This window comes from Arabidopsis thaliana, chromosome 3 (genome assembly GCF_000001735.4).
Source record: "Arabidopsis thaliana chromosome 3, partial sequence".
Lineage (NCBI taxonomy): Eukaryota > Viridiplantae > Streptophyta > Magnoliopsida > Brassicales > Brassicaceae > Arabidopsis > Arabidopsis thaliana.
The window spans coordinates 17078204-17092133 of NC_003074.8; the positions used below are offsets into that span (position 1 = coordinate 17078204).

At 35.2% G+C, this 13930-nt stretch overlaps 4 protein-coding genes across 5 annotated transcripts; 3 read left to right on the forward strand and 1 right to left on the reverse strand.

Annotated features, from left to right (window-relative positions):
* Positions 1–889: 889 nt before the first annotated feature.
* Positions 890–2481, forward strand: AT3G46410 (Protein kinase superfamily protein; the record flags this gene model as incomplete). Its single annotated transcript, NM_114508.1, has 5 exons — positions 890–982; positions 1156–1282; positions 1350–1415; positions 1700–1889; positions 2082–2481. The coding sequence occupies 5 exons, from the start codon at positions 890–892 to the stop codon at positions 2479–2481; spliced, it is 876 nt and encodes a 291-aa protein (NP_190225.1).
* A 1423-nt stretch (positions 2482–3904) lies between these two features.
* On the forward strand, positions 3905–8331 carry AT3G46420 (Leucine-rich repeat protein kinase family protein; the record flags this gene model as incomplete). The annotated part of the gene is made up of 13 exons (NM_114509.1): positions 3905–3986; positions 4475–5015; positions 5162–5637; positions 5742–5886; positions 5997–6068; positions 6174–6245; positions 6336–6413; positions 6496–6604; positions 6824–6973; positions 7110–7236; positions 7337–7402; positions 7511–7700; positions 7923–8331. 13 exons carry the CDS (start codon positions 3905–3907, stop codon positions 8329–8331), a joined length of 2517 nt encoding a protein of 838 aa, NP_190226.1.
* A 1003-nt stretch (positions 8332–9334) lies between these two features.
* AT3G46430 (ATP synthase) lies at positions 9335–10550 on the forward strand. Its single transcript, NM_114510.3, has 3 exons — positions 9335–9604; positions 9767–9809; positions 10291–10550. The coding sequence occupies exons 1-3, from the start codon at positions 9484–9486 to the stop codon at positions 10292–10294; spliced, it is 168 nt and encodes a 55-aa protein (NP_190227.1). The 5' UTR covers positions 9335–9483; the 3' UTR covers positions 10295–10550.
* A 259-nt stretch (positions 10551–10809) lies between these two features.
* Positions 10810–13862, reverse strand: UXS5 (UDP-XYL synthase 5). 2 transcript variants are annotated; one of them, NM_114511.4, is made up of 11 exons: positions 13522–13862; positions 13331–13432; positions 12649–12735; positions 12477–12564; positions 12222–12378; positions 12051–12139; positions 11887–11964; positions 11685–11778; positions 11462–11592; positions 11331–11371; positions 10810–11247 (listed from the first exon to the last, which is right to left on the reverse strand). In NM_114511.4, exons 2-11 carry the CDS (start codon positions 13406–13408, stop codon positions 11065–11067), a joined length of 1026 nt encoding a protein of 341 aa, NP_190228.1. In that variant the 5' UTR covers positions 13409–13432; positions 13522–13862; the 3' UTR covers positions 10810–11064. The 2 variants fall into 2 exon arrangements, with proteins under 2 accessions (NP_190228.1, NP_001030820.1); NM_001035743.2 differs by having other exon boundaries at positions 13331–13862.
* Between the last annotated feature and the right edge of the window lie 68 nt (positions 13863–13930).

A 13930-nucleotide genomic window follows, 5' to 3' on the forward strand; every position in this document is an offset into this window, starting at 1 on the left:
AACGTATTTTAAATTCTTCTTTGCATCTTAGTCATGTTCTCACGTTTTTTTGGCAACTTGGGAAAGTCTTTTCTTGAAATGTCGAAAAATAATTGTGTTCTCCACTGCTTATCATCATAGATATATTGTTCAGAACTTAGGGAGTTAGGGCAGTGCAAGTCTTTTGCCTCGGCACTAAGAGAATATGGAGAATCCCCATGTACTTTTGTTGCTACCACTTATATCATCTTTATCTATTAATATTCCCCTTGTTCAAGCTCAAGCTCAAGTTAACGATGGTACCTATTTCGGTTTTATAAATTTCAGTTTGAAATTATTTGATTTTTCCTTCGTTTTTATGCCTGAAAATAGTTATAAAATCGTACCTACCGATGTCGAAGTCATATAATTGATTTAGTCACTAGCTCAATGGGTTGGACCAACTGGACCGTGCCTGGATCGCTTGTTAATCATCAATCTTCCTAATTCAGTTCTTGATATCGTAAAAACAAAAAATCGTTGTTAACACATTGTTTGCTAATTTGTATCATTTTCCAAAACTATAGTCTATTCAAACACCATTGACATCTTAAAATCAACAGGGTTAATAAGTCTCCAAATTCCAGTTCTCGAAATTCCAATAAAATTTGTTGTTCTTGCTGCTGCCATTGTGATCATTCTCGTGGTACTGGTTCTCATTTGTGTGTGCAGAAAGAAAAAAGCACCAAGTCATGTCGAAGGTAGTTGAAGAGACACTCATCAACAAAATTATACGTTACATGTTTTATTTTTATACTAAATATTTCTTTCTACAGATATACCCCCTTCACCAGTTTCATTAACTACTAGTAAATCTGAAGACTCGATCAAGACAAAAAGGAAAAAGTTTACTTATTCGGAGGTTACAGAAATGACAAGTAACTTTCAAAGAGCTCTTGGTGAAGGAGGCTTTGGCATTGTCTATCATGGTTATTTGAATGGTTCAGAGGAAGTAGCCGTTAAAGTACTCTCTCAAACATCATCACAAGGCTATAAACATTTCAAGGCAGAGGCATGTAATCCCTTAAATCTTCCAACAAAGTTGTAACTAAAAATCTACGTGACACTTCTATATATATTATTTATGCATCATGCTAAGTTAATGTTTTTATATGTTTGTTCATTGTTTGTATGCAGGTTGAACTTCTACTGAGAGTTCACCACACGAACTTGGTAAGCCTTGTCGGGTATTGCGATGAACGAGGTCACTTGGCTCTCATCTACGAATATATGTCCAACGTAGACTTAAAACATCACTTGTCAGGTGAAAGATTATTATTTCTTCCTTTTAAAAAATTCACATGATAACTAATTTTGATGATTTAATGCAGGAAAGCATGATGTCTCTATTTTGAAGTGGAGTACTCGATTAAGAATAGCCATTGATGCCGCACTAGGTTTCTACTAACTCAAAATAGTTCTTAGTCACTTTGTTTGTTTAGCCAAAACGTTTTTGAGATCACTGAATATTGAACAAATATATCTTATCCTAACTTAAACTAACCTATTTTGAGTCACCTGTTAGCCAAATTTTGAAGAATTTGTTATAGTGATGCTAATACCGGTGGTGAAATTTTTGAATTCAAAATATTGTCTTTTTTCCCCACTTTACCTTTTTTCATATTCAGATTACATTGTATAGACATTATACATATATATGAGTGTTCGCTAATATTTTTAGGATTGGAATACTTACATATTGGTTGTCGACCATCAATGGTACATAGAGATGTCAAAAGTACAAATATATTGTTGGACGATCAATTTACTGCCAAAATTGCGGATTTTGGGCTTTCAAGATCTTTCCAACTCGGAGATGAATCTCATATTTCAACAGTTGTTGCTGGTACTCCTGGATACCTTGATCCTGAGTAAGAATTTTAAAATAACTTTCGAGCTTTTTTAATAAGTGGAATCTTCTAGTCGATGCTATACTATCCTAGATGTGAACTTCACCATGCCATGCCATGTTTACATTTTGTGTCCATATTCATATTAGTTGGTACAATAATGGACACATGAATCATACTACGTATTAATTATTGCCTTGCCAGATATTACAGAACGGGTCGGTTGGCTGAGATGAGCGATGTCTACAGCTTCGGGATTGTGTTATTGGAGATGATGACAAACCAACGTGTGATTGACCAAAACCGTGAAAAGCGACACATAACAGAATGGGTAGCTTTAGTGCTTAACAGAGGAGACATTACCAAGATCATGGATCCTAATCTTTACGGCGATTACAACTCAAATTCTGTTTGGAAAGCTCTTGAATTGGCTATGTCATGTGCAAACCCATCTTCCGAAAAACGACCAAGCATGTCCCAAGTTATCAGCGTACTAAAAGAGTGTCTTACTTCTGAAAACTTGATGAGAAATAAGAATCATGACATGGAATCCGATAGTTCCCTTGAACTGACCAAGAGCTTTGATACAGAAGTTGTCCCTCGTGCTAGGTAGCTTTTGCAAAGAAGCCTCATATGTTTGAAGTGTTTCTTGGCTTGTGGTATGATTCTTTGGTCAAATAAGTCCTTAAACTTTTTGTTTTGAGATATCATAACTAAAAAACAAGGGAGGAGCAGTCCTTTAATCTTGTTTTTCTCTCTTGTATGGGAAATTGTTGTTTGCAATTTCGTTCCAGATTCATTGGCTATTTCTTTCTTTAAACAAAAACTTATAGCCAACAATCATATTGGCTGCAAAAAGAAGAAAATGATGCAACAAATGTCTCTTGAATTTTCTTTTATTTGATATGATTTTTCATCGTTATTAAAAGAGACAAAGCCTGAGTTACCCTCAACACCATGAAAAGACTAAGTGTTGTTCATGATACATCTGGTTTATTATGCTGCCTTCAATGTTTTCTTATTGGCCATCAAATGGCCGCTCCATGTGATAGCTCGATTGACCTCTTGGCATGAACTCATCTTTGCTGGTTTCCTTTTTTTTGACTCTTTTTATCCCATCTTAGTTCCCTCTATGGACAAGATCCAAAAAGATTCAACACCTAAAAATGACTCCAGAATGATAAATATATGCATATGCAATGCATGTTTAATGACGATAAAAATACAAAATATAACTTAAATGCAATGAAACCAAGAAAATGGTGAAAATCTAAGAGTTAACCATGTAAAATACAAACACATCAATTTCCCACACTTGCCTTTTAATTTGTCATCAAGAAAACAATGCAACAAAAAACTTTATGAAAAGGGTTTAAAAGTGGAGAGTTATAACCAAAATGCGTAGCTTACCATTGCTAAGCTCCATAGATAAAAGTAAAATATTTCATCAACCAAGTTTTACTCTAACGAATCTTTTATTCAGAGGTCATACTAAGACTTTTGGTAAACCAAGGGTGCAGATTTATACGTGTTTTAATTTGAGAAATTGTAATTTGATTGGGTTTTTAACAAATATTTCTATTAATTTTTACTAGATAATGCCCTAACTAGCTTACTCGTTACTGATGCTTCCTTTGTAATTAACATATACTTGACGAAAAAAAAAAAGGAAATTAACATCTAAAAATAAAATCAAATGTAAATAGTACTTAAACATGGGAACGACTAGACGTTGATGACAAGACATGCTCCTGTCGTTATAAGAAAAAAGACAAGATCACAAGCTCCTATTATTCATAGGTTCATTAAGACAAGACAAACTAGAAATTTAAAGATTATGTGTAAAACTTATGCTATAGAGAAAATATTTTATTCATTCATCAGTTGAATTCTTTATGTAGTCTTGTAGAAGTAAGACATGTTCTCACGTTTCCTGACGACTTAGTAAGATTTTTTGGTTGAAATTGTTTCAAGGAATATTTCTCAGATGGCTTATCAACAATGTCTGTCTTAATTTTCTTTGAACAAAAGTGAATATGGAGAGTCTCAAGAAGCTTTTGTTGGTTGCATTAATAGCAACTTCTGCCATTCACCTTGTTCAAGCTCAAAATCAAGACGGTACCAACATTTCAATGTTTCAATAGAATTTGTTTCCTTTTACAAATTTTTATCACCTTTAGCACTAGGGGTAATATATTATGGAACGGATATTCAATTTTGGTTTTTGTAATTCGTTCGGTTATGCCACAATCGGTCCTCTGATCGGTATTCTGCTATGCAACTAAGCATACAACTGTTAAAGTATTTCCCACCCGTTCGTACAAAACGTTATAAATAATTTCAAACACTAGAAAAAGTTACAAAAATTCAACCAAAAATTGCAATACACTTATCATTTTTTCTTAAATTTTAAAACTCTTTGATGAATACAACTAAGATAACTATACAATTATGTTTTTTTCAATACCTTTTTGTGTGCATGCTAGATTACTAATATAAGTTAAAAAAGGTCTTAGTTCACAAACTAATCCTTTATTTATATAATGGGATAGTTTGATGAGGAATTTTTATCTAGTTTTGGTAATACGATTTTAATATCTTAACAGGATTTATCAGTGTAGACTGCGGATTATCTCCTAATGAGGTCTCTCCTTATATTGAGCCGTTTACTGGACTACAGTTCACAACGGATTCAAATTTCATTGAAACCGGAAAACTTGGTAGAATTCAGGCAAGCCTAGAGCCGAAGTACCGAAAGTCGCAAACGACGTTGAGATATTTTCCTGATGGAATACGCAACTGTTACAATCTTACAGTGACACAAGGAACCAACTATTTAATCAGAGCTAGAGCAATATATGGGAATTATGATGGTCTTAACATTTATCCTAAATTTGACTTGTACATAGGCCCTAATTTTTGGGTAACAATAGACTTAGGAAAGTATGTAAATGGTACATGGGAGGAGATCATCTACATACCAAAATCTAATATGTTGGACGTGTGTCTTGTCAAGACAGGGCCGTCCACACCATTGATATCATCCTTGGTGTTAAGGCCTCTTGCAAATGCTACTTACATCACTCAATCTGGTTGGTTGAAGACTTATGTTCGGGTTTATCTAAGCGACTCAAATGACGTCATACGGTAAGTCATCTTAAAGAAACGCGGTTTTCGGACTAGGACATTGCTCTTAGCATATATATTTTGTAAATGTTTTAACTATTGAAAAGAGCGGTTACAAGCTCTAAGAATATTTTATGGCTACTAATTCAAAATTGTACAAAATGTAGATATCCGGATGATGTCTATGATCGTATATGGGGTTCATACTTTGAGCCGGAGTGGAAGAAGATTTCCACTACACTTGGAGTGAACAGTTCTAGTGGATTTCTGCCTCCACTAAAGGCACTCATGACTGCCGCCTCTCCTGCCAATGCTAGTGCACCATTGGCTATTCCCGGAGTACTAGATTTCCCAAGTGATAAACTATACTTGTTCCTCCACTTCTCTGAGATTCAAGTCTTAAAGGCCAACGAAACTAGAGAGTTCGAAATTTTTTGGAATAAAAAGCTTGTTTACAATGCTTATAGTCCTGTATATCTACAGACCAAGACTATACGCAACCCATCTCCAGTTACTTGTGAAAGAGGAGAATGCATACTAGAGATGATCAAAACTGAGAGGTCAACTCTCCCGCCTTTGCTTAACGCCGTTGAAGTTTTCACAGTGGTTGAATTTCCTCAGCCGGAAACAGATGCTAGTGATGGTACGTTAGCAATAATCTTACAACGTTTGAAAATATGTTTTACCATAACTAATCTTAAATGCTAAATCTAACATATTTTCAAACATTGTCGAATTTTATGATAGTGGTGGCTATAAAAAACATCAAGGCCATCTATGGATTGACTCGAGTCACATGGCAAGGAGATCCATGTGTTCCTCAACAATTTTTGTGGAACGGTTTAAATTGCAACAGCATGGAGACGTCTACACCTCCAAGAATCACTTCCTTGTGAGAAAACCTTTTCATATAATAAGAAACGTTTAAGAAAACCTTTTCATATAATAAGAAACGTTTTCTAACTGCATTATTACTTTTTTTGTGCTATGATGTTTATATAGGGACTTGTCTTCAAGCGGGTTAACCGGAAGCATATCAGTTGTTATTCAAAATCTTACCCATCTAGAAAAGTTGTAAGTATGGTGTTTATTAGTCTTAGGGGAAAAAAAAAGTGATATATATACTTCATGAAGGTAACTAATTATTTCAGTGACTTTGTTTTCTTCCAAACTATATAGGGATTTGTCAAATAACAACTTGACTGGGGAAGTTCCCGATTTTCTAGCAAACATGAAATTTCTTGTGTTCATGTAAGTTCCTTTACATATAAATATATTTTGTTTAGTGATATTCTTCTTGATCATGGTCACCTATGTATGAATATTCCTCTGGTTTAACAGAAACTTAAGCAAGAACAATCTGAATGGTTCGATTCCTAAAGCTCTTCGCGATAGAGAAAATAAAGGACTTAAGTTAATGTAAGATGTAACTTATGCTGAAAATATTTCATTAAACATTCATGGCCGTCTACATATCCATAATATCTATTTGCTTTTGTAGTGTCGACAAAAATGTGGACAACTGCTCATCTGGTTCATGCACCCAAAAAAAGAAATTCCCATTGCTTATTGTTGCATTAACTGTTTCGTTGATCCTAGTCAGTACAGTGGTATTGGTTCTCATTTGTATGTTGAAGAAAAAAAACACATCAAATGTGAAAGGTATTGTCCAAGTCATCATGTGAAAGTACACAAAATTCATTCATGTACTAACTGCGCTCTCTACAGATTTACCCTCACAATCAATTCCGCCAGAAGCAAATCATACATTGGATGGTGTATCGGAAACAATGATCGAAACGAAAAGGAAAAGATTTAGTTATTCGGAGGTTATAGACATGACAAATAACTTCCAAAGAGCTCTAGGAGAAGGAGGGTTTGGTGTCGTTTATCATGGTTATTTGAATGGTTCAGAGCAAGTAGCTGTCAAATTACTTTCGCAATCATCAGTACAAGGCTATAAAGAATTCAAGGCAGAGGTATGAATATTTTCTTAGAAAATCTCAAGCATTATGTTAGACCAATGTGCTTCATTCATTGTTTTTTTCATTTTGATAGTTAAACACTTGGCTCTAAAAAAGATAATTAAACACTTCATTCATTGTTGTTTTGTAGGTTGAACTTCTTCTAAGGGTTCACCATATAAATTTGGTAAGCCTTGTTGGGTATTGCGATGATCGCAATCACTTGGCTCTCGTCTACGAATACATGTCCAATGGAGACTTAAAACATCATTTGTCAGGTAAAAACATATGTACATTAACATTTTAATTTACTTTTAAAAGACATTTTAATTATTACAAACAATTCTTTTGACGATTGATTTTGAGGATAAATTACAGGAAGAAACAATGGTTTTGTTTTGAGTTGGAGTACTCGACTACAAATAGCTGTCGATGCTGCACTAGGTTTGTGTTAACTCATAATGATTTTATTAATTTATTTTTCACATTCTAAACATTTCCTAGGATCACTAGACATACGTACATAAAAGGACATTTGCAAAATATTAATAGGATTGGAATACTTACATATTGGATGCCGACCATCGATGGTGCATAGAGATGTCAAAAGTACGAATATACTGTTGGGTGAGCAGTTCACAGCCAAGATGGCTGATTTTGGGCTTTCAAGGTCTTTCCAAATTGGTGATGAAAATCATATTTCTACGGTTGTTGCTGGTACTCCTGGATATCTTGATCCCGAGTAAGTATCCTCAGTCTACTAATAGATGTGATCAACATGTTTGTTCCATAACTAAAATTTTCACATAGAAGTCTAGATTTACTAATCCTGTTAGTGAACTATATAACACGAAACAAAGAGATGATTTTTTTTTTCAAAAATGCTGAGGTTTGTGTGGACGGATATTTTTCGCGTTTAAGAATGCATATGAGTGAATCTTTTACTATTTTCTTACCTTAACAGATACTACAGAACAAGTCGGTTGGCTGAGAAGAGCGATATCTACAGTTTTGGGATTGTGTTATTGGAAATGATCACAAGCCAACATGCGATTGATCGAACCCGCGTGAAACATCACATAACAGACTGGGTGGTGTCTTTGATTAGCAGAGGAGATATCACACGGATCATTGATCCCAATCTTCAGGGCAATTATAATTCTCGCTCTGTCTGGAGAGCTCTTGAATTGGCTATGTCATGTGCAAACCCTACATCAGAAAAACGACCAAACATGTCACAAGTTGTTATCGATCTGAAAGAATGTCTTGCTACTGAAAATTCAACGAGAAGTGAGAAAGACATGAGTTCTCATAGTTCTGATCTTGATCGTAGCATGAACTTTTACACCGACATGGTTCCTAGAGCTAGGTAGCATGTGCAAAGAAGACTCAGTCACTTTGATGTATCTATGCTTGTTTTTATTGTTTTTGCCAATATTTCAAAGCCATAGGCTTTATACTCTGTAACAGCCAAAAAGTTTCATTATTTTCTAATGATAATAACAGTTTAGCAAAGAAAAAAATGTATCTATGTTTGTGTGCATGGACTTGGTCTTGTTTTAGTTTCGATTTTTTTATTTCTAGGAACTTTGCACGTTGTGGTAATCTCGCGTACAACTATTGAGTATCAAAACATATTTTCAGAGTTCTATTCTACCGATACAAAAGATTTTGTTTGAGCAAAAAATAACACTTAACCTCGGGTTCAAGCTTGTTAATGTTTTAATTCATGTCACCGAGTTTTGCTTTGTTCATTTTGCGACTACGACCAATAGTCAATGGATCCAACGACTAATCGAGCAAAACTTTCATTCATTAAATTTTTTCAGCGATTAATCATTTTTTTTACTATGGGGTCCGATTGGTGATCACTTTTTAAAAAAGGAATGGACAAGAACAACATGTTTCTTATTGTTCCTCTTTTTTTTCACCATTCAGCGGTAATTTTTTTTCCAAATTGTAACATGTGGACCCCACATTATTCCTATTCATTTCTTATTTTTTGAGGAATCGTAGAAGAAAATTGTTCCTTCCCAAATTTGATGAGAAACAAACAGGAAAACAAATTAAATATTTATAAATTAAAAATTAAATTTATGAAAAACTAAAAGAAAGAAAAAACGTTTCTTCTATTTTTCCTCTACACTCATTCCTCTTCATTCCTATTTTATCATTTTTTTTTTCTTTTTTGTTCTTTTTTAGTCATGTTCCTCTTCATTCCTTGTATTTCTTTATAGGTCACCAATCGGATCCTATATTTTTAGGGATAGTGAAAAAGAGTGGTAAACGTAAAACTTTGAGCTTTTTGATTGATCAAGTTTATATATATACTATCGTCTTAAAAAGCCCATTATGGGCTAAATTTAGGCCGGGCTACAAGCCCAGAAAAGAAACGAGTCTTTCATACAAAACTGGTTCAGATTTGGTCACTCTCTGACGCGAGAACTAGTCTCACCAGACAACAACAACAACAAAACTTAAGGGAAAGATAATCGTTTGTCTGTGCAGAGAGAGAGAGAGAGAAAATGAGGTTGTTCGATCCATGGCCAGTGTTCTTCAAGAGAGAATGGAAACGTTGCTGGCCATTCCTCACCGGTTTCGCCGTCACCGGCGTTCTCATCACCAAGCTAACCGCCGGACTCACTGGTAAACTCTTCGTCGGATCTCACCGATTTTAAACATCTAACTTCTCCCATTTCAGCTGTATTTATTTGATTCAGATCGGATGTTTATTTCTGTAATCATTTCTCAATTTTGATTTTGATTTTGGAAAACCCTAATTTCCGTAAAATGGTGATTGATTTGCAGAGGAAGATGCTAAGAACTCCAAGTTCGTCCAGCAACACAGAAGGTATCACCAATCTTGAAAATTCTCACGTTGAAATTGAAATTTCTTGGTTTTGGCATATGATTTAGATTTTAGAGCATTTTGGAATCAATGGATGATTTTAAATTGAAATTCTTGGTTTGGTATATGATTTGATCATAGAGCATTTTGTAGAATCGATGTAGTTAAATAGCTCTTGAGGTTTTAGGGTTGTTACCAATGGATGATTATTCGTGTCTTAAGGTGGTATTATGTCATAAATCCCAAATCAAATTCGAAATTATTCGTGAGTCCTCACTTTTTGATTGATTCATAGTGAGAAATTCAAGTCTTACCGCTAAAATAGGTTCATTGCCAAGTAGATGAATCTCCATTAGATGTTCTTTTGTTGTTCTTGCGCTGTTGTGTGATATCAAGGAATAATAGTGTTGATTGCTACATTGGTATTGACTATGTTTAAACTCTTAGCCAAACTCTAAAGGTTTCAACTTGTTTGTTATTTCAGGTGATTCACTGAAGCAAAATGTAGAAGCTGACAAGGCATATAGATTTGGGACTATAGTGAATGCTTCAGCTTTGAAACATGTTCAATAACAAAGAAGATCATTCTATATACTCTTTTATTTTCTCTGAGTTTCGAAATCAGCTTTTCCTTTTCTGAAACTTAGCAATGGAATGGTTTTTGTTCACAGTATCTTATTCCCATTTGTTTGGAAATGGATTTTATGGCCTTTTTGAATCATGCGAACGCACATTTCAATAAGGATTTGGTTCCCCAATGAATATTAACGTTTGTTCTAATAATCCTTTGGTTCTTAATCTCAACTAACCATTGTCTTTCGAAATGCTAATCTCTTTGTGCTATAGAGTTTGTCTTTTGTATTTAGTTTCTTTGGTTGTACATAGTTTCTTGTCAACGACTTTGTATCCGCTATTCATTCTATAAAAACAAGCCACAAGATTAGAGAATAGACATGTTTGGATTTTGAGCTATTAGTGTTTAACGTCTATAGTTGAATGACTTCGCCATTGTTTACCTCACTCAAGATTTGAAAAAATGGAGTCACCGTAGCTGCGTAAGCTATGGCAAGAAAGTAAATTTTATCTTCCTTAAATATAAAAAGCATTCGTTCATAATCTTTATTTTTCTCTAGGAATAATTTCGACTGTGGAAAGTAGAAACATATTATATGAAACCAACCGCTTGCACCATGGAATATGAAAAGTAGAACTTGGTTATGTAGTGCATTCACGTTTGCGTGTGATCGGTGATGGAGTTTTAGTTCTTGTGGACTCCGAGCCTTAGCCTGAAGTCTTCTTCCATAAGTGGAAGGCCTTCACGAAGCTTCACCTTTGGTTCCCATCCCAACACTTCTTTAGCCTTTGTGATGTCTGGCTTCCTCTGTCTTGGATCATCCGGTGTGTTCTCAACCATCTTTATCTCTATGCTCGGGTTAATCAGCTGCAAGTAAACCAACATTTCATTAGCGGACCCAAGAATTTCTAAGTACTTACTCATATCATATCGAGAAACCAGACTCTCACCTCTTTCACTGTCTCAGCCAACTCCACCATTGTAAACTCACCTGAGAAACCAAAGAGTCGGACACAAAGCATAAGTTCAAGAGATTGGTTGGGTTGTGTTTTGTCTAATGGAGGAATATTACGGACTTTACCTGGGTTACCGATGTTGATGGGACCAGTGTCATCTCCTTCCATGAGGCGCATAAGTCCATCAACCATGTCAGATACATAACAGAAACTGCGAGTCTGTGTCCCTGGTTTCTGAACAGTCAATGCCTCACCCCTAAGTATTCATGACAAGAACAATAACAAGAGATGAGTAATTTATAGCTCGGAAAATAAAATTTGTTCGTTGGATTGAGCAAAGAGGCTCACCGGAGTGCTTGTGCAATGAAGTTGCTTACAACACGGCCATCATCGATGTTCATGCGTGGACCATAAGTGTTGAAGATTCTAGCAATGCGGATTTCTACAAAGAAGAAACAAAAACAATTTAAGGAATAAAGGACAATGAGAATATGTTGATGCAAATTACAGGGAGAAAGTTGAAGCGAGAGCCTGAGAAAATGCAACTTACCAATTCCATGTTGCCTGTGGTAGTCAAACATCAAGGTCTCAGCAACACGCTTGCCTTCATCATAACAGCTCCTAACACCTATCATAATAGAAACCAAGTTATAAGAATGTGAATTGACACGCAGATAAGTTGAGAATTAAAAGCTGATAAGTGTTTACTCCTACCAATTGGGTTGACATTTCCCCAATAGCTCTCAGGCTGGGGATGAATGAGAGGATCTCCATATACCTCCGAGGTTGAGGTAAGCAAAATCCTGTCCGGTAGAAGAGTAAGTTAGTCACAAAGGCGAAGATCAACAGAAGTAAGTAATAAAAAGAGGGTATCATTTTGCAAACCTTGCTCCAACACGCTTGGCGAGACCTAGCATGTTCAGTGTGCCAATCACATTGGTCTTGATTGTCTTCACAGGGTTGTACTTGTAGAAGATAGGAGAAGCAGGACATGCAAGATGGTAAATCTGATCAACCTCGATCAAAAGTGGCTCCGTGACATCTGTTAAACCCAAAACCAAAATATAAATGGATAGAACAAAAGACAGGAATATTCCATTCTCAATAGCAGCAACAAGCCAGAGAATTTCAAAACCATACCGTGACGGATAAGCTCAAATCTTGGATGACCAATCCACTTCTTAAGGTTGTCCTTTGAACCAGTGAAATAGTTATCAGCAACAATCACCTGGTAAAAAAAAATATAAACATCAGTACTTAATCAAATCGCGCATAAACTACTATTGTATCGGATAGGAATTTCAATGCAAACCTCATTCTTTTCGTTTTCCATCAGCTTATCAACAAGGTGAGAACCAATGAATCCAGCTCCTCCTGAGATCAAAATCCTCATATTTGACTGCAAAATGAAAAAAAAAAAAGCACTCACTTTAAACATCTTATTAAGAACATAGTACAACTTTACTATACAAACTAAATCATAGACAACCAGATGCAGAACATACTAGATCAGAACATACTACAACCACATTCACAGTGCACAATGTAGCAAACGAATAAGCCTAGACTACTAACAGACTCTACAGTTTTCGCACAATAATACGACAGCTCAAATCTAAGTAGAATGAATGTCCATGATTCAATCTCAATGATCATTGAGACCAATGAAAAGATCCATATACCTAGAATATGTTTTGATTCTATATCAACAAGATCAGGTAAATGCAGAATTCCAAATACAAAGATCAAATGATCAATTCAAAAAACTAAATAGTATCACACCACACCACCATGATCCGACCTAAAAACAAGGATCAGAACACGAGATTCACACTCCAACCATATAAAGTATTAACCTACGCATGATCTCGTGAGAGAACTAAAGTGATTCTCTCTGTAACGGCAGACTCCAAATGAGCAAAACGAGATTCAACGCATGAAATCAACAGAAACTAATGGGTATCGCCAAAATCGAATAAAAATCATAACTTTACCTGACAAAACTTGGAATTACGGAGAGGAGACGGTGAAGGAGGAGGCTTTGGGCTTGTTTGTTTATCACTAGACGCCATTGATGAAGAAGAAGATCACAAACCCTGAATTTTTTTGAGAAAAAAAAAATCGAATCAAACAACAGAGAAAAAGAAGATTCCGATTAAAGAAAGGGTTCGAGAGGAGTATTTACGAGATCGATGAGAGAACCCTAAAAACGAAAACTTTGTGATCTGAAGAGAGCGAGAGGAGGAGATCGTATACTTTTATAGTCTCTCACAAGTGTCGGGAACTTCTTCTTCCTCTCTGTAAAATTTTGAATATATTATCTGGAAAAGTTAGATATTTTTATTTTTTTGTTGAGAAATTCTTTTTTTAGACTTTTTTTTGTGTGTTTGTTTAATTTGTTTTGGGTGAGATAAGATTAGTGACTTAAAAAACACGAAAAGTGGAAAAATCAATATCAAATGTTAATTTGTGGTTACTCGATTACAACGACAACGTTTGACCAAACGTATTATCTGATGTGGCATTTTCTTTACTCGTCAAGAAACTAAAATTCCACAATTTTAGGGAATTTTAGTTGTTTATTATTAGGCGAA